The sequence below is a fragment of the Haematobia irritans genome, chromosome 1 (assembly GCF_050003625.1).
Source record: "Haematobia irritans isolate KBUSLIRL chromosome 1, ASM5000362v1, whole genome shotgun sequence".
NCBI lineage: Eukaryota > Metazoa > Arthropoda > Insecta > Diptera > Muscidae > Haematobia > Haematobia irritans.
Window position 1 is genome coordinate 250,811,741 of NC_134397.1, and position 21,556 is coordinate 250,833,296.

At 27.3% G+C, this 21,556-nt stretch overlaps 1 protein-coding gene across 2 annotated transcripts in view; it reads right to left on the reverse strand.

Moving 5' to 3' along the window:
• LOC142220108 (esterase B1) overlaps positions 1 to 21,556 on the reverse strand; it is a 77,564-nt gene that overhangs the window by 28,048 nt on the left and 27,960 nt on the right. For both annotated transcript variants that reach the window (XM_075289083.1, XM_075289073.1), the window contains exon 2: positions 19,562 to 20,364. In XM_075289083.1, the coding sequence (XP_075145198.1) occupies positions 19,562 to 19,774 (213 nt within the window). In that variant the 5' untranslated portion in view covers positions 19,775 to 20,364. The remainder of the gene's footprint in view (positions 1 to 19,561; positions 20,365 to 21,556) is intronic.

A 21,556-nucleotide genomic window follows, 5' to 3' on the forward strand; every position in this document is an offset into this window, starting at 1 on the left:
TCCCTGTTAAATAGCGCTCCAAGCTACTAAACACATATATGTTTATAGGCTATTTCTAAATTAATATATGTTTGCATCCAAGCATATTATATTTACAAACATTTTATGTCCCAAACATAATATGTTCTAACATATTAACATATATGTCCCAAACATGTTATGCTAGTTTATGAACAGTATATGCTTGCACTCAAAAATATTGTGTTTAAAAATGTGTGTTCCAAACATATAATGTTTATAGCCAAACATATGAAAAACAGTCTTTTTCATCCGTGCGCTTACAAAGACTACCGAAGTATTGTAATCACGTCCTTCTGAAATTTTCTGTAGATAAAATTTTGTCAAAAATGTATTTTTACATTTTTGACAAAATTTTCTATAGAAATAAAATTTCGACCACGTTTTTTTATAGAAATAAAATTTCGACAACATTTTCTATGAAAATAAAATTTTGACAAAATTTTCTATAGAAATAAAATTTTGACAAAATTTTCTATAGAAACAGAACTTTGACAAAATTTTCTATAGAAATTAAATTTTGATAAAATTTTCTATAGAAACAAAATATTGGCAAAATTTTGTACAGAAAAAAAATTTTGACTAACTTTTCTAATGAAATAAACTTTTCTAAAGAATTAAAATTTTGACAAAATTTTCTATAGAAATAAAATGTTGACAACATTTTCTATAGAAATAAAATTTTGACAAAAGTTTCTATAGAAATAAAATTTTGACAAGATTTTCTATAGAAATCAAATATTGACAAAATTTTCTATAGAAATAAAATTTTGATAAAATTTTCTATAGAAATAAAATTTTGATAAAATTTTCTATAGAAGAAACATTTTGGCAAAATTTTATATAGAAATCAAATTTTGACAAAATTTTCTATAGAATAAAAAATGTTGACAAAATTTTCTATAGAAATAAAATTTTGACAAAATTTTGTACAGAAAAAAAATGTTGACAACATTTTCTATAGAAATAAAATATTGACAAAATTTTCTATAGAAATAAAATTTTGACAACATTTTCTATAGAAATAAAATTTCGATAAAATTTTCTACCAAAATAAAATATTGACAAAATTTTGTACAGAAAAAAAAATTTGATACAATTTTCTATAGAAAAAAATTGACAAAATTTTCTATAGAAATAAAATATTGACAAAATTTTCTATAGAAATAAAATTTTGAAAAAATTTTGTAAAGAAATAAAATTTTGGCATACTTTTATATAGAAATACAATTTTGACAAAATTTTCATAGAATAAAAAATGTTGACAAAATTTTCTATAGAAATGAAATTTTGATAAAATTTTCTATAGAAATAAAATATTGACAAAATTTCCTATAGAAAAAAAAAAATGACAAAATTTTCTATAAAAATTAAATATTGACAAAATTTTCTATAGAAATAAAATGTTGACAAAATTCTCTATAGAAATAAAAGTTTGACAAAATGTTCTATAGAAATAAAATATTGACAAAATTGTCTATTGAAATAAAATTTTGACTACCGAAGTATTGTAATCACGTACTTCAGAAATTTTCTGTAGATAAATAAAAATACATTTTTGACAAAACTATCTATAGAAATAAAATTTCGACCACATTTTTTATAGAAATAAAATTTCGACGACATTTTCTTTGAAAATAAAATTTTGACAAAATTTTCTATAGAAATAACATTTTGACAAAATTTTCTATAGAAATAACATTTTGACAAAATTTTCTATAGAAATAAAATTTTTGAAAAAATTTTGTACAGAAATAAAATTTTGGCAAAATTTTCTATAGAAAAAAAAATTGGGCAAAATGTTATATAGAAATAAAATTTTGACAAAATTTTCTATAGAAATAAAATTTTGATAAAATGTTCTATAGAAATAAAATTTTGGCAAATTCTCTATCGAAATAAAATATTGACAAAATTTTGTATAGAAATAAAATTTTGATAAAATGTTCTATAGAAATTTTCTATAGGAATGAAATGTTGACAAAAATAAAAGAAAAATTTACAAAATTTTCCAAAAGAAAAAAATGTATGTAGAACTAAAATTTTGACAAAACTCTCTGAAGATAGGTTAGGTGACAGCCCGATGTATCGGGCTCACTTAGACTATTCAGTTCATTGTGATGCCACAGGTGAACTTCTCTCTTATCACTGAGTGCTGCCCGATTCCATGTTAAGCTCAATGACAAGGGACCTCCTTTTTATAGCCGAGTCCGAACGGCGTTCCGTATTGCAGTGAAACCACTTAGAGAAGCTTTGAAACGCTCAGAAATGTCACCAGCGTTACTGAGGTGGGATAATCCACCGCTGGAAAACTTTTAGGTGTTACGTCGAAGCAGGAATCGAACCCACGACTTTGTGTATGCAAGGCGGGCATGCTAACCATTGCACCACGGTGGCGCCCTACTACCTCTCTCTCTGAAGATACCTCAGGCTTATATGGTGGTGGATAATGTAAGCAGTGATTTTGCTTCTCCTCATTCTCACGATGGTCAAGATGTGTGGGATTCAACTTCAAAGTACATTCGAAGTGTAATGATATCCGAAAGGAAGGGTATATGCAATTCGTTGCATTGGCGTTTATGTCAGTAGTTGTTCTATTAAATACAGCAGTTAACATTCACCCATCCACCTGCGGTATGAATTAATATCGAAAATATATTTTTGTTTAGTTTCTTCTCTATTTCTTTGTTTTGTTTTTTTTTTGCTATGTTAATAGTGGTGTTTATTTGTCCGTTTTTGTGTTTCCACTAAATTTTACATTAATTGCCACAGCAATCACTATTCGAAAATGTTATAAAACACGCAAGATTGTTGTTGTTCGTTAATCCCGCCCATATTTAAAAAAGTAAATCTGTTTAAATGTCATTATAATATTTCCGAAATTTCAGTGTGACATTTTATAGCAATATGTATAAAATTTATAAAATAAAGCTTTATCCTTAGTAAACATTGTATGATGCAGCATCCACAAAATCTTTAATACATAATCATAAACATCAAAAACATTTTTTTTTTTTTGGGTTCAATCCGAAATTAAAGGGTTCGTATTATTGAAAAATGTTCAATCATTGAAATGATAATGATAATTGACTCAATTACAAAATTTTATTGATTAAAGTAATTTCTGTATTTGTGATTGATTTTTGTTTTGATTAAAAAAATGATTATATTATTTGATTAATTTTTTTATTGAATATTTTTGCAAATTCAATTAAGGCATTAATTGAAAAAATTTTGGTGATATTTTTTCTGTGCATATTTCAAATTCTATATCTCAAAAAAAAAATTTCTTTGTAATAAAAAACAAAAATAATACTTTAAAACAGATCTATAAATTAATTATGGACATACATTAAAATTAACTTAATATAATGGTTATTAGTATTTAAATAAACAGTTGATAGAATCAGTAGAATGGAATTTCCCTTCGATGAAAAATAGATCACCTTTTTTTCTCGTAGTAAACAAAAAACAATGGTTATTTCCCAACAGAGATTTTTCATGTGATATACAAATTTAATTAAATATATATTGTATTGTTTAATATCATTAATAACTATAATTGACATATTTTTTGTAGATAAAAGCTTAGAGAACATTCATCTAAAAAAAAATGTGAATGTCGTGTATATTTAGGAATAACCCGGAAATGTATAAAACTACATACATTTTTTAACAGGATTTTTCAGTCATCAAAATTAGAATCTGGACTGCTCCTATAATACACAGAAAAAATTTCCGTAATTAAACTAACGCTATGATAAGGATATAGCCCCCATGTGAACCACACAAAAATGAATATTTGTGTGGCCGAGTAGCATTTTTGTGTGGGTGAGTGGCTCATTTTTATATAATTTGGCATCGAATTTGTTCAATCAATTGCTTATAACTTTTCCATTTTTCGGTCGTTTTTCTTTTAGTTGGTCTTATTACTTACGTTAGAGTATTATCTATGAAGAGAAACGGGACGTTTTATCAATGGTTAGTACTTTTCCGACGGAAAAGGGTCACTGTAAAACATGATTTTTTTTTAAATTTGCCCTTTGATCACAGATTGTTCGTCATCTCAATACCTCTCATTTAAGTACCAACAACGATATAATCGGACATTTATAACTCGAGATATAATTTATTTAGTGAAAAAAAAGAGCGAAAAACTTAAAATAACGGAATGTCTCAAAAACTTTTCCATAAAAAAATTTGAACCTCAATTTTCGAATTCAGCAGCTCAAAATACATAAGAAAAGTTACCTCTTATCAAATGTGTATTTGAAAAAAATGTATTTTGTATACTAGTGTAATCTACCTTTTTTATACCCACCACCATGGAATGATTATGGGGGTATAATAAGTTTGCCATTCCGTTTATAACACATCGAAATATCGATTTCCTACTAAATAAAGTATATATATTCTTGATCAGGGAGAAATTCGTGCTGAAATTTTGTCTGCAGACAGGTCAAGTTCAAAGATGGGCTATATCGGTCCATGTTTTGATATAGCCCCATATAAATCGACCACCCGATTTGGGGTCTTGGGCTTCTAGAAACCGTATTTTCTATCCGATTTGCCTCAAATTGGATATCTAGAGGTATTAGAGGACCACAAATAGGTGTGCCGAAAATGGTGTCTATCGGTCCATGTTTTGGTATAGCTCCCATATAGACCGACCTCCCGATTTTACTTCTTGGGCTTCTAGAAATCGTGTTTTCAATCGGATTTGCCTGAAATTTTAAATCTAGAGGTATCTGAGGAATACAAATACGTGTGCCGAAACTGGCATGTATCGGTCCATGTTTTTATATGGGCCCATATAGACCGATTTCCTGATTTTACTTCTTGGGCTTCTAGAAACCGTAGTTTTTATACAATTTGTCTAAAATTGTAAACTAGAGGTATATTAGGACCTTAAAGAGGTGTCCCGAAAATGCTGATTATCGGTCCAAGTTTTGATGTAGTCCCCATATAAACCAACCTCCCGATTTGGGGTCTTGGGCTTCTAGAAACCATATTTTTTTTCCCAATATGCCTCAAATTAAAAATCTAGAGGTATTTTAGGACCATAAACAGGTTTTGGTATGTTTTGGTATAGCCCCCATATAGACCGATCTCCCGATTTGGGGTCTTGGGCTTCTAGAAACCGTAGTTTTTATCCAATGTGTCTCAAATTGAAAATCTAGAGGTATTTTAGGACCATAAAAAGGTGTGCCAATAATGGTGAGTATCGGTTCATGTTTTGGTATAGCCCCCATATAGACCGATCTCCCGATTTGGGGTCTTGGCTTTTAGAAACCGTAGTTTTTATCCCATTTGCCTGAAATTGGATATCTAGAGGTATTAGAGGACCACCAATAGGTGTGCCGAAAATGGTGTCTATCGGTCCATGTTTTGGTATAGCTTCCATATAGACCGACCTCCCGATTTTGCTTCTTGGGCTTCTACACCCTCGCAAAAAATCGCTTCTGTAACATATACTCCCAAACATATTTTGCTTCAAGCATATACATTTTTGGGTATTGCCCAAACATTTATATGTTTGATCTCTTCCAATATATAATATGTTTGAAAGCATATTGGTCTAAACAATATATATTTGGGTAGTCTAAGTTCCAAACATTTTGTATTTTTTCATCCAAATTCAATAATGTTGTCTTCCAAAAAACAATATGTTATTATGTGAACATATAATATGTTTTGAAGCATTTTGCACCCAAAAATATTATATGCTTAAAAAAATTCTCCCAAACAATATTGTGCTCAAAATTTTATTTATTTATTTATATATTTACAATCATAATGAATTATGAAAATAAACAGGTAATATAGGTGCTAACAACATAGGTTTTCGACGTGAATGCTCAAAATTTTGTTTCTGCCTAATTGTATATTCCCCCACATCTTTCTCACTTCCACGAGATTTTTTAGTTCTTAGCACCTTTTTCTGTAATACAAACATTGTAGAAGAAATTATTAAATTTTATGATTTTTTGTTTTATTTTAATTTTACCTTTTGCCGGACGGGGATTCGAACAGCGGACCACACAGTTTGTAAGGATCAAAGAAGTAGCTGATCAATTGCCCAAGGAAAAATAAAATGTTAATTTTGTAATAACAAGCAACAACCACCAACTTAATTCAATATCGCTCCCTGTTAAATAGCGCTCCAAGCTACTAAACACATATATGTTTATAGGCTATTTCTAAATTAATATATGTTTGCATCCAAGCATATTATATTTACAAACGTTTTATGTCCCAAACATAATATGTTCTAACATATTAACATATATGTCCCAAACATGTTATGCTAGTTTATGAACATTATATGCTTGCACTCAAAAATATTGTGTTTAAAAAGTTGTGTTCCAAACATATAATGTTTATAGCCAAACATATGAAAAACAGTCTTTTTCATCGTGTAGAAACCGTGTTTTCAATCCGATTTGCCTTAAATTTGAAATCGAGAGGTATCTGAGGAATACAAATACATGTGCCGAACTGGCATGTATCGGTCCATGTTTTTATATTGCCCCCATATAGACCGATTTCCTGATTTTACTTCTTGGACTTCTAGAAACCGTAGTTTTTATCCCATTGTCTGAAATTGGAAATCTAGTGGTATTTTAGGACCATAAAGAGGTGTGCCGAAAATGCTGATTATCGGTCCATGTTTTGATATAGTCCCCATACAAACCGACCTCCCGATTTGGGATCTTGGACTTCTAGAAACCGTAGTTTTTATCCAATATGTCTCAAATTGAAAATCTAGAGTTATTTTAGGACCATAAAAAGGTGTGACGAAAATGATGAGTATTGGTCAATGTTGTAGTATAGCCCCCATATAGACCGATCTCCCGATTTTGGGTCTTGGGCTTATATAAACCGTAGTTTTTATCCAATTTGTCTAAAATTGGAAATCTAGAGGTATTTTAGGACCTTAAAGAGGTGTGCCGAAAATGGTGAGTATCGGTCAATGTTTTAGTATAGCCCCCATATAGACCGATCTTCCGATTTAACTCCTAGAAACTGTAGTTTTTATCCTGAAATTGTAAATATACTGGTATAGACCGATTTTACTTCTTGAGGGTATGTAAAATTTCCAGGTTTTACTTCTCTTAATCATTTAAGTAATGGGGGTGAAAATCTAAAGATTCTAGATATCAAATCAAGGCGTTATTTAATCACACTTACAAGAGGTGTTAATGATTCCACAAAAACTCAAACAAAAATGGTTCTTATAAATCCAGAATCTGAAACCTATGAAGACTACGTAAAATCTTTAAATTAATCTTCGGGAAGTGTACTAGTTGAATTGCTCTGTTTGGGAGAATATCTGTCATCAAACCCCCCTGATATTTCAAAGGAAAGTTTGATTTATTGTGATGGGTATTTAATATTCGGCTCGGCCGAACTTACTGCTGTATATACTTGTTATATAATTAAAAGTTTTTTTCTTGTTTTTGTCTAATATAGACCCTATATGGACTAACTTGCAATTTAGAAGATTTTATTTTAAAGTTTTAAGATCCCTTGACATCGGAAAGATATCCAAGTAATTCAATTGTGGATGACAACCTTTAGTAGATGCTTTTACGCAATCCATGGTGGAGGGTACATAAGATGTTTTCTGTCGAAACATTGATTTTCTATCCAAATTCTATCCAATTCTAGTTACTATTTATTTTTGGACGATATTTCAATGTTCCCAAATCATGTTTAGGTCAGTAGGTCAAAGTTAAGATTTTTAGTAAATCTAAATAAATTATTGACCAAGAGTGTTCTTTTTTTTATCACCAATCAATAAATGTTTTCAATATATTGTATAAAAAATTGTATAAAAAACCAAAACCTAACAAATAAAACTAAACCAACAACATAACAATGAAAAAAAATTACGGTTTATTTTTTGCATACATTAATACATTGTATAATCTTATGCATTAAAACAATCACAATTAATGTTTATCTGAAAAAAACAAACGGTCTATCAATCTATCATTGTCAACTCGATTATACCACATAATTAGACAGACGGTCTATGATCATTTTGCGGTAGTACTTAAATTTGCATACATTCAATTAATGTCCACATTAATTCCATTAGCACAAACATATTAGCCCTCTGACAACCTTAACAAGAAGTCTTTAAACTTGAAATTAAATTTCAGTTTCAGTTTTTTTTTTTAATACCTAGTCTTGGCAATTTAAGGTGTGAACTTAACAACGATAAAGCAGAGAAACCAAAGATGGTATTATGTGTATCGAAGGTAAAGACAAATGTTTATTTTTTGTCCAATTTGATTTGAACAAAAAATTTGTTTCTCTAAATTAACTGTAAACATGACGTATTGAGATGTTTTAAAGACGGCTCGTGGCGGTGATAAAAAAGATCAAAGGTAGTGCTTTACATTATATGTACTTGAATAGGAGGCCAAGAGAAAAGTAATCTCACTAAATATTGCTAATCAGATATGTCACTTATATGCCTTATTTAGACATTGCTCATGAAAGTGTTTTGAGTAATTCCATGTCAAGGTTATGTTGTCATTTGATTAAGTATTGGCCTATAAATAACGGTCTGATAGGAATAAATTTTAATTGAAAATATTATAATATAAACTTAAATGAAGTTGTTTAAATTTAATTCTTCCTTTTCTTCTTTATTGGCAAATCCGTTATCCGGATATAAGTATAGTCGCTTATATCCGGATAAAAAGTTAATAAATATGGAAATAATTTCATTTCATAAATAGCTCTCGATTTCTTGCAGCTGAAATCCTCCTTCGCTAATCCGGGTAGCCTCTCCATTCTTGGATGTTTTTCAGCCAATTTTGTTCTCTCACTGAAAAAACAGTGAACCCTTTTCCATTGCAAAATGAACTAAACTGTAGTAATATTGACCATGATTTAGCCCTTAAGATTTTTTTCAACTTGTCTAGTTTACAATTCTCTTACATTTTAGTTCATCTATAACATTGTATTTTAGTTCATTTTTACAATACCATAAGATTTATATACCCCTACCAAGTTAAAAAGTCAGTATTATTTTGGTTTACGTGCTTATTTTGTGGGAAACCCGACAATAAAAATTGGTTAACAGTCTCTTTAAAATGTCGACGACTAAACTATTTTTAAATCAATAATTCCACAGTACAGAGAAATTAAATAATTAAAGGAACAACAAACCGTTTTACTATTATGAAAATGTCCATACATTAAAATTAAACTTTCTTTAAGCAAAAGTACTTTATTATAAAAACTTATGATGAAAGTTCTTAATACAATGTTTTTTGTGAATAAAAATGATGACCTCGTGGAACAGAGAGTAGTTCATTTGAACTCGCTGTTTGGACATTTTGACTTATCCTTTTTTTATTCATCGTAGGTAATTTTTTCACATATCTTGCTGGAAAAAAATGGAAACAATAATGAAAATTGTTAAAAATGAACATCGTGTAATGAAATATAATTTTTAATTCTTCATTTTAGCTTGTAACTTACCATATTTGGGGGCATTTTATCAAATGGTGTAAGGAATTCAACTTTTCTTTGGAAAACGTATCTCATAAAATTTGCACCTGAAACAATTAGAGAAATGAAGTATTCTATATAAACTCATAAAACTGTGTTGTTATCGATGTGAAGGATATAATAAAATAAATATTCTAGTTGAAAGAAAGATAAAGTTTTAATATAAAACTTACCAATTCTCTATTAAATTGTACGCTGAGGGGAAATATAAAAAGTTGTCCAAATTTATTTGGGCTACTCTGAAATTAAATATTTAGTTTTTACATTAAATAAAATTATTAAATAGGTTTTCAAAAAATCTAATGAAAAAATAATAATATGCATAAAAAACCAAATATTCTTGATAACCCTAGACAGTCATCATTCGTCAAAATGACGACACGTAATTTCATTTTCGATTTAAAATGCATTTTAGTCTATCGCGAAATGGTAAATTTAAGTTATACTAATTCGACCGTTTTATGAATTGTTGTTTTATACTACTTAAAACCAAATTGAATTAGAAAATAAATTCAAGTTTGGTTCATATTTTCGCTCACGATGAAATCAGCCGTAGTCAAAATGACGAAAGATGACGTTAATGTACAAAAAATAAGGATGACTGTCCAGGGTTAAAAGAAAGTTAAAGAATCCTTACCAATTCACTATTAAATTACAGGCAAAGGTGTACTAAAAATTTGTCCAAATTTTTAAGGGGTTATTCTGAAATTACATATTAGTTTTTACATTAAAATTATTACATTGGTTTCCAAAAAATTTGATTTAAGAAATACTAAAATAAGGTATTAAAAACCTGTAATTTTGATGATAAAAAGGTCACAAAAACGTAAATATTCTAGTTGAAATAAAGCCAATTTTTAAAAGAAAACTTACCAATTCTCTATTTTTTAAATTTGTTCGAATCCATCTGGAGTTGCTCTGAAATTAAATATTGCTTTTACAACAAAGAAAAACATTAAACTGGTTTCAAAAAAAAAATAATTAATTAACAAATAATAATATACATACAAATTATTAGTTTTAAAAGAAAGTCATATTAAAAAATACTTACCAATTTATAAATAAACTATACGCTGAGATATAACAAAAATTTTCCAAATTCATCTGGAATTGAATATTATTTTTTTACATTGAATAATAAAAATTTCAATGCACTTTCATTTTCAACATTTTTCTTAAATATTCTTAATAACCTTTTTCTAAACTACCGATAAAATATTAATAACTTTCATTTAAAAGGTTTAATAAACAAACACCAATATATGTCTCAAAAATCCAAAATATTCCATGCCTTTATATTCCCTTTTCCCTTGTTGCATATCTTCTTAAAAGATGCAACAGCCCACGCCAACGCCAACTATACAACTGAAGCATGCCAAACAAAACCAAGCAAAGCCAAAACATTCCTACAACAACAAAAACACATGTGCCTTTATTGAAAACAACACCTCATCTAGCCAAATAAACCATCCGCGAATAACAAACACACACGCAAACCACTAAATGAACAAAAATAAAAACAACCCCACGCTCATGTATACACAACAAAACTCAAGTAACATCATCTTTACATTAATCACATTCCACTATGCCGACAAAGATCTCTGTACTATGCATTAGTTCATCGCATCTGCTAACAATTTACTCTAAGAATAATATTCGTAAAGGCACACCTGTTTATGAACGATGAAACGTTTAACTTAAAATTTGCAAAATTTTCATGAAATTTTATCTACCATTTTTTAACGAAAATGTCTATAAATTTAATTACATGTGAACTAAAAATATTTCATTGGGTAATTTTCTACCAACAATTAGTAACTATAGGAATTGTCAGTAAGAAATTGCTATCCACTTTCAAGTTCATTTTTCGTAAAAAAATATTTTATCATACAAAAAAATTTTATAGTAAATTGCACTTATTATTTACAAAATACTTTACATTTTACAAGTAGTTTTATAGCATGACTAACGAATTTTTTACTACCAGTTAAGAAATTTTTTAAGGAAATTTCCATCGTATTTTGTAGGCCATGAACTAAACGATTGCTACTTAGAATTTGTAAAATTTCCTTTCGAGTAGTTAATTTTCGTTGAAGATACGAAAAATGAACTAAAATTCTGGAAAATTCTTGTAATAAATTATTGTAAAAATCTTCTTAAATTAACGAGACACTTTTTTTTCTGTGCTCCTGCCTCTTCCGTTCTATTTTGCCCTTTATGATGGTTTGAAGAAATCTGTATTTGTCATTTCTCGTGAGGTGTCCCAAGTAAATAATTCTTCGAGCTTTAACATTTCGTAGCAATTGTTACATGATCAGTCCAAATTTTGACAAAATTTTCTATAGAGATAACATTTTGACAAAATTTTCTATAGAGATAAAATTTTGACAAAATTTTCTATAGAAATAAAATTTTAACAAAATTTTCTGTAGATATAAAATTTTGACAAAATTTTCTATAGAAATAAAATTTTGACAAAATTTTCTATAGAAATAAAATTTTGACAAAATTTTCTATAGAAATAAAATTTTGATAAAAATTTCTAGACAAATAAAACTTTGACAAAATTTTCTAGAGAAAAAGAATATTGACAAAATTAGAGATACAATTTGGACAAAATTTTCTATAGAGATAAAATTTTGACAAAATTTTCTATAGAGATAAAATTTTGACAAAATTTTCTATAGAAATAAAATTTTTGTGAAAATAAACTTTTGCCAAAATTTTCTAAAGAAATTAAATTTTGACAAAATTGTTTATAAAAAAATTCTATCGAAGTAAAATTTTGAAAAAAATTAACATTCAAATTATATTAATTCAATTTGGAACAAGTATATACGGCCGTAAGTTCGGCCAGGCCGAATCTTATGCACCCTCCACTATGGATTGCGTAGAAACTTCTACGAAAGACTGTCATCCACAATCGAATTACTTGGGTTGTGGTATCTTAAAACTTATTAACATCCTTTTCTAAATTGTGAGTTAGTCCATACGTGGTATATATTAGACAAAAAAGTTATGTATAGGTAAGTCGACATGGACTTTTGCACGGTACGTAAAGAGCCGGAATTGTGAACTTGATATGGACCAATTTTTGTGTGATTGGGGATCGATTTATCTGAGGGCTATATATAACTATAGACCGATATGGACCTAGTTAGGCATGGTTGTTAACGGCCATATACTAGCACTCCAAGAGGCTCCAAAACCAAATCTCGGGATCGGTTTATATGGGGGCTATATATGATTATGGACTGATATGCATGGTTGTTAAATATCATATACACAGAAAAAAATTTCCGTTGTTAAACTAACGCTAAATTTAACTTATTTTTATTGGAAAAAATTTATTTGCTAGTAGTTCAATTTTATTATTTTCATCGAAATTTTCCACAGCTTAATGAAATCTTACTTTTTTTAAGTATGTCTCAAAAATTTTATGAACTAAACGTGAGTATAAAGTTCAATGACCGTACACATAAGTTCAATATGAACTAAAACAAATGAAAATTTTCGTACGATTCCCAAAATTAGTAAGAAAGAACTACTGTATGGTTAAAATGGTCATGATTTGGCGCCAATGATCTTCTTCTTTACTTTTAGTTCATTTTTTCTTCTATGAGATGATGTAGTTTCGTGAACTGCAGTTAAAACGTACAACAGGGCATTAACATTTCCTGGTTTTAACAACGGTTTGTGGAAATCTCAAAATGTGGAGTAAAATTTAGTGCAATTTTCGTGCGTGGTAGTTCATTCTTCCTATAAAACAGTTCACTTTTTTCGGTGTACTACCACCACGTACCAAATTTCAACCAGATCGGATGAATTTTGCTTCTCCAAAAAGCACCAGAGGTCAAATGGACCGATATGGACCAATTTTAGCATGGTTGTTAGAGACCATATTCTAACACCATGTACCAAATTTCAATCGGATCGGATGAAATTTGCTTCTCTTAGAGGCCCCGCAAGCCAATTCGGGGTATCGGTTTATATGGGGGCTATATGTAATTATGGACCGATATAGACCAATTTTTGCATGGTTGTTGGAGACCATATACTAACACCATGTACCAAATTTCAGTCGTATCGAATGAAATTTGCTTCTCTTAGAGCAATCGCAAGCCAAATTTTGGGGTCCGTTTATATGGGGGCTATACGTAAAAGTGGACCGTTATGGCCCATTTGCAATACCATCCGACCTACATCAATAACAACTACTTGTGCCAAGTTTCAAGTCGATAGCTTAATTTGTTCGGAAGTTAGCGTGATTTCAACAGACGGACGGACGGACATGCTCAGATCGACTCAGAATTTCACGACGACCCAGAATATATATACTTTATGGGGTCTTAGAGCAATATTTCGATGTGTTACAAACGGAATGACAAAGTTAATATACCCCCATCCTATGGTGGAGGGTATAAAAATGGTCCTCTGGTACGAATTCGGGTCCAATTTTTGTTGGTCCAAAATAAAAATTCATTGTGGCAACGCTGCTAAAATCAACTAATTTCACGGAAGAAAAGGAGTGTCTTTCATATGTTTGGAACCCAAATTTTTTAACACAATAATTTTAAGTGCAAGCATACAATGTTCATAAACTAGCATAACAAGTTTGGGACATATATGTTAATATGTTAGAACATATTATGTTTGGGACATATAATGTTTGTAAATATAATATACTTGAATTCAAACATATATTAATTTAGAAATAGCCTATAGACATATATGTGTTTAGAAAGAGAGACCTAGAGAGTAAGCTGCAAGTAAAAGAATGGAAGTAACCAATTGGCGCCTTAAAAATATAAATAGAAAATTTCATTAAAATTTTATTCTACCAGTGTATGCCTAAGGTGAAACATAATATGTTTAAACAATACAAACAATATTTTGTTTGGACAAATCCTGAAAATATATGTATACTCGTATGCTTGAAACAAAATGTGTTTGGGGTATATGTTACATAAGCGATTTTTTTTGAGGGTGTATATGAACTAAAAAAAGTTAAATCTACAGAAATTTTTCTTATAAAAATATCTGTAATAAATATCACTATAATAACGATAAAAAAATTTATGTAGAAGAAGACATCCGAACTTAATTTTAATATCTTTATCTAATTTTTCATAGAATTTTTTTAACTATATATACTAGTAGTACGTACAATATACTAATTTTGTTAATATATGTATATTTATTCAAGCATTTCAGATCTGCTACATTAACGATTGTTAACATGACGGATTATGTACATGATAAGACATTTGTACATACAGCCAATTCAACGTTTTTACGCATGAAAACAATACAATGAGGTCAATAACTTTTTTCCAAAAATGTTCATATTAAAGAATTGCCAGAATTGAAATGATATCGATCACCTACGCTAAACATAAAACTGGGTCAATTTCAAGGTATGTAATTAACAAGAATAGAGATAGAAATAAAACTACAAATTGCATTATATTATTTGCGATTGATTGTATTGTTGAGCTTGATCAATTTAATTTAACGAATTTATAGAAAATAACAAAAAACCGAAATAATAGAATTAAAATAGAAAATATAGCAATATAATCGTAGGAATTTGTTTAATATTTCAACAAAAAAAAATTGTAAATCCACAAATTAACAAATTCTCAACGAAATTTCTATAGAAATAAAATTTTCTACAGAGATACAACTTTTACAGAATTTTCTATAGAAATAAAATTTTGACAAAATTGTCTATAGAAATAAAATTTTGACAAAATTTTCTATAGAAATAAAATTTTGACAAAATTTTCTATAGAAATAAAATTTTGACAAAATTTTCTATAGAAATAAAATTTTGACAAAATTTTCTATAGAAATAAAATTTTGACAAAATTGTCTATAGAAATAACATTTTGACAAAATTTTCTATAGAAATACAATTTTGACAAAATTTTCTATAGAAATAAAATTTTGACAACATCTTATATAGAAATAAAATTTTGACAAAATTTTCTATAGAAATAAAATTTTGACAAAATTTTCTATAGAAATAAAATTTTGACAAAATTTTCTGTAGAAATAAAATTTTGACAAAAATTTTTATAGAAATAAAACTTTGACACAATTTTCAATAGAAATAAAATTTTGACAACATTTTCTATAGAAATAAAATTTTGACAAAATTTCTATAGAAATAACATTTTGACAAAATTTCTATAGAAATAATATTTTGACAAAATTTTCTATAGAAATAAAATTTTGCCAAATTTTCTATAGAAATAAAATTTTTACAAAATTTTTTATAGAAATAAAATATTCGTGTTTTTTTTTGTTATTGGTGGTTTCTACTTCAATCATATTTGTTGTTTTGATCTCAGCTTTAAAACCATTGTGTTGACTAAACTTCATAGGAAAAGAATGTTCGTCAAATTTATTTGGGCAAAGCCCTATAGATTGCAAGATGGTTGGATGGAGGCACGTTTCGGAATTACCACATTCCTTATCAGCATCCTCTACTTGCAGCAAAACTATCAGCCAATTATCAGAACAAATTCTTTTCCTCTGTTAGTTAAGCTACTCTTGTAATTTAGTCAACACAATGGTTTCAAAGCTGAGATCAAAACAACAAATATGAAATAAAATATTAACAAAATTTTCTATCGCAATGAAAGTTTGACAAAATTTTCTATAGAACTAAAATTTTGACAAAATTTTCTATAGAAATAAAATTTTGACAAAATTTTCTATAGAAATAAAATTTTCTCAAAATTTTCTATAGAAATAAAATTTTGACAACATTTTCTATAGAAATAAAATCTTAATACAATTTCTAAAGAAAAAAATTGGCAAAATTTGTTATAGACATAAAATTTTGACAAAATTTTCTATAAAAATAAAATTTTGACAAAATTTTCTATAGAAATAAAATTTTGACAAAATTTTCTATAGAAATAAAATTTTGACAAAATTTTCTATAGAAATAAAATTTTCTCAAAATTTTCTATAGAAATAAAATTTTGACAACATTTTCGATAGAAATAAAATCTTAATACAATTTCTAAAGAAAAAAATGGCAAAATTTGTTATAGAAATAAAATTTTGACAAAATTGTCTATAGGTTTATATATATAGCCGGCTTATGCCGAAATAAATTCATACAAACATCTCTTTTCCTTTGCCACCATCAAATCATCGATTTGAGTGCAGTTGGTTGGGTTTATTTTGAGCGTGCTTCCTCTTACTTGATTCGTGTTTTGTTTTTTACTTCAATCATATTTGTTGTTTTGATCTCAGCTTTGAAACCATTGTGTTGACTAAACTACAGGAGTAGCTTAACTAACAGAGGAAAAGAAAGTTTGTCAAATTTATTTGGGCAGATCCCTATAGACTGCAGGATGGTTGGATGGACGCACGTTTCGGAATTACCACATTCCTCATCAGCATCCGCTATTTGCAGCAAAACTATCAACCAATCATCAGAACAAATTATTTTCCTCTGTTGGTTAAGGTAGTCTTGTAATTTAGTCAACACAATGGTTTTAAAGCTGAGATCAAAACAACAAATATGAAATAAAATATTAACAAATTTTTCTATCGAAATAAAATTTTGACAAAATTTTCTATCGAAATAAAATTTTGACAAAATTTTCTATCGAAATAAAATTTTGACAAAATTTTCTATCGAAATAAAATTTTGACAAAATTTTCTATAGAAACAAAATTTTGACAAAATTTTCTATAGAAATAAAATTTTGACAAAATTTTCTATAGAAATAAAGTTTTGACAAAATTTTATATAGAAAAAAAAATTTGACAAAATTTTATATAGAAATATAATGTTGACAAAATTTGTATAAATAAAATTTTGACAAAATTTTCTATAGAAATAAAATTTTGACAAAATTTTCTATAGAAATAAAATTTTGACAAAATTGTCTATAGAAATAAAATTTTGACAAAATTGTCTATAGAAATAAAATTTTGACAGAATTTTCTATAGAAATAAAATTTTTACAAAATTTTCTACAGAAATAAAACTTTGACAGAATTTGCTATAAAAATAAAATTTTGACAAAATTTTATAGAAATAAAATTTTGACAAAATTTTATAGAAATAAAATTTTAACAAAACTTTCTATAGAAATAAAATTTTAACAAAATTTTCTATAGGAATAAAGTTTTGACAAAATTTTCTATAGAAACAAAATTTTGACAAAATTTTCTATAGAAATAAAATTTTGAGAAAATTTTCTATAGAGATAAAATGTTGACAATATTTTCTATAGAAATAAAATTTTGACAAAATTTTCTATAGAAATAAAATTTGGCAAAATTTTCTATAGAAATAACATTTTGACAACATTTTCTATAGAAATAAAATTTTGACAAAATTTTCAATAGAAATAAAATTTTGACAAAATTTTCTATAGAAATAAAATTTGACAACATTATCTATAGAAATAAAAAAAATTTGACAAAATTTTCTATAGAAAAAAAGGTTTTTACAAAACTTTCTATAAAAATAAAATTTTGACAAAATTTTCTATAGAAAAAAAATTTGACAAAATTTTCTATAGAAATAAAATTTTGATAAAATTTTCTATAGAAATAAAATTTTGACAAAATTTTCTATAGAAAAAAAGTTTTTTACAAAACTTTCTATAGAAATAAAATTTTGACAAAATTTTCTATAGAAATAAAATTTTGACAAAAATTTTCTATATAAATAAAATTTTTACAAAATTTTCTATACAAATAAAATTTCGGCAAAATTTTCTATAGAAATAAAATCTTGACAAAATTTTTTATAGAAATAAATTTTTGACAAAATTTTCTATAGAAATAAAATTTTGACAAAATTATATTTCTATAGAAAATTTATTTCTATAGAAATAAAATTTTGACAACATTTTTGATTAATCCTTCAAATTTGTTAAATTTTTGTATCTTGACTATAACAAAAAAGGAGTTGTTTACTTGAAACATAGTTGCTGCTACTGCTGAAAAACGTATAAATTATTTTTTTTCCTAGAATCAAGTACGCAAAAATCAACTTTAAAAGAGAATTGTGTCTTAACTCGGAATCTTAGCTCGGAATCAATACTAAAATTAAAAATCTTTGGAATCGATTATACTTTTTTCAGTGTGGTTCTATACCTATCTATAGGTGTAGTATTTAAATATATATTAACGCTAATACTATTCGAATCGATTAAATTGCCATTAATTAATAGTTTACTGAAAAAAAGCAATTCTCTTTTAAATTTGGGTTTTGTGTACTTGCTTCTACACACAAAAAAAAAAATCTGATTCAATCACGAAATTAATTGATCCAATTAATTTTTTAATTGAAATGTCTTCAATCGCCAAAATAATAGTATCAATCACAGTTTTAATTGGGAATAGAAAAAATTCTTGATTAAAAAAATAATTGATTTCATTAGAAAATTTCAATTAATTTTTTAATTGATTCAATTACAAATTTAATTAATGTTGATTGCAAAACTCAATTAATTTTTTAATTAAAAAAGGTCAATATTTCATTTAGAGTTTTTATTTGGAATAAAAAATGATTGTTTGAAATACATTTTTAATTATAAAATAAAAAAAAATGTTCATCACTTTTTTTAATTGACTTAGTTTCGAATTTGATTAAAAAGTTAATTGTATCAATTTTTTAATTCTTCCTCTTCCAATAAAAAGGTCATAGCATTAGACAATGTCTTAATTTTGAAAAACAATTAGAACGTCTATTAGGAAGAAGGGGAATATTTTGGATATATTAGGTTTTTATCCGACGTTTTTCGGAATACAAGAATTTTTTTTTTTGTGATCTTGATTTGTAGCATTTTTTTATTTGATAAAAAATATGCTAACAACTTAACGAACTGCTTATCCATTAATTCTATACAACTTACTCAATAAATTTTGTAATAATAATTTTTGTTAGATTAATTACATGATTATGGTAGCGGTAACATATGCTCGACATTAATTCCATTAAGGTTTCCTAATTTCTGAACAAACTTACCTTTAAGGTATTTGATAATTTGCCTGCTCTCGCAATTGCTGTGCCAAAAGTTGATGGAGCTATGGCTATGGCTGGTGATTCTTGAAAACAGCAGATTAAAATACAGCTGACGAAAGCGAAGGTTAAAACAGCTAATGAGGGGCCATTGCTGCCACAAGGTTTACGTAACATTTTAATATGGCTGTTATAATGTTCTTGAGTAGATTTGCTCATTTTATTTTAGTGTAATCACTTAATACCGGCAAATTTCAATTTTAACACTTTTTTTTTTTAAACAAAAACTAAAACTACTTAATTTTCATGCACTTGGGTCATATTTAGTAGTGGTAGCATTGATATGAATGGATGGATGATTCGTTGGGTCTGGTTGCTTTCGTGTTGCTAGATGGGCTAGATGGGCAGGCTTAATTTTCCAAAATCACTCGACAATTTTACGATTTTGATGAATGTCTGTTTGTTTGTAATGTCAAAATAAATGAAACAAATCACCAACAATTTGTTTATGGCCATAACATATCATGGCTTAGCAGCATATTTCCAAAATAAAACCCCGTTGCTTAGGCTATTTGTTCGTGGCCACAGGTACTCACGTTGATAAGTAAATTCTATGGCTTAATCTATGTAGCACTTGATTGGTCATAAAGCATACTTCTGAAACTGACATTTACATGGTCTTCTAAATGACTGTTAATTTTATTTTGAAGCATTTGTTGAAAATTTATATTTAACGATCTCCTCGGTCATGGTCTTATTTTCGACGAATGTCAACTACTCTAAGGTTTAGCCTAAAACCATTTGTAAAGCTAGAAAGAGAATACGGATGGATAGAAAAAAAAAGAAAACAAACATTAATAGACTTCAATTTATCTTTACTCACGTAAACATATAATGCATTATTTAATATTTACAAATAAAGATAATTGTTTACCCAATGTTCTGACCAATGGTAAGGTATTTTTAATAATTTCCTGTCCGAAGGTGTCTTTCTAGTTATCATATAGTTAATTAAGTGTAGCCTTCGTGTAAGCGCAATTTTTTGGAATTTTTAACGCCTTTTTTAATTCCTCAAACATTTGGTAGGCTGAACCAAAACATTTCCAAGGTATAACTGCTGTTTTTAAAATGGCCAAATAATAGATGTTCTAATAGTAAACAGTGTTTTTATTGTTGTTTTTTATCTTTAGTATTCAAATTATATTTAAATATATTTTATAGTCTAATATTGTGCGCTTCGTATATGTTATACAATAACTTGTTAGAACAATTCTTGTATAGCTTCGAAAAAATCACGCTTAAAATGTGTTATTCATTTCAAAACAAAAGACTTAAGACACGAACCTGACCTAACCTAAATTACACTATGCGACATAAAATTCCACAGCAGTATTCAATTAATTAAGTACACACAGAAAAAAAAATTACGGAAATTGTTCCAATTAAAGTCTTAATTGAACTTTAACAAATATTCAATAAAAAATTTAATTATTTCAACAAATTTTTTAATTGAAACAAAAATCAATCACAAAAATTAATAGTATCAATTAATTTTTCAATTGACACTCAGTTAATTTTTTAATTCATACTGTCATTTCTATGATTGAAGACATTTTACTTAAAAAATAATTGGATCCATTAATTTCGTGATTGAAGACAAAAAAAATGTTTTTTTGTGTGCAGAAAAAAATATCACAAACATCTTTCCAATTAAAAAGTTAATTGAAGTTGATATTTTTGTTCAATTATTTAAAAAAAATCACGATTAAAATGTGTTGTTAATTTCAAAACAAAAGACTTAAGACACAAACCTGACCTAACCTAAATTACACTATGCGACAAAAAATTCCACAGAAGTATTCAATTAATTAAGTACACACACGGAAAAAAATTACGAAATTTTTTCCAATTAATGTCTTAATTGAACTGTAAAAAATAATCAAATAAAAATTTTATTGATTCAACAAATTTTTTAATTGAAACAAAAATCAATCACAAAAA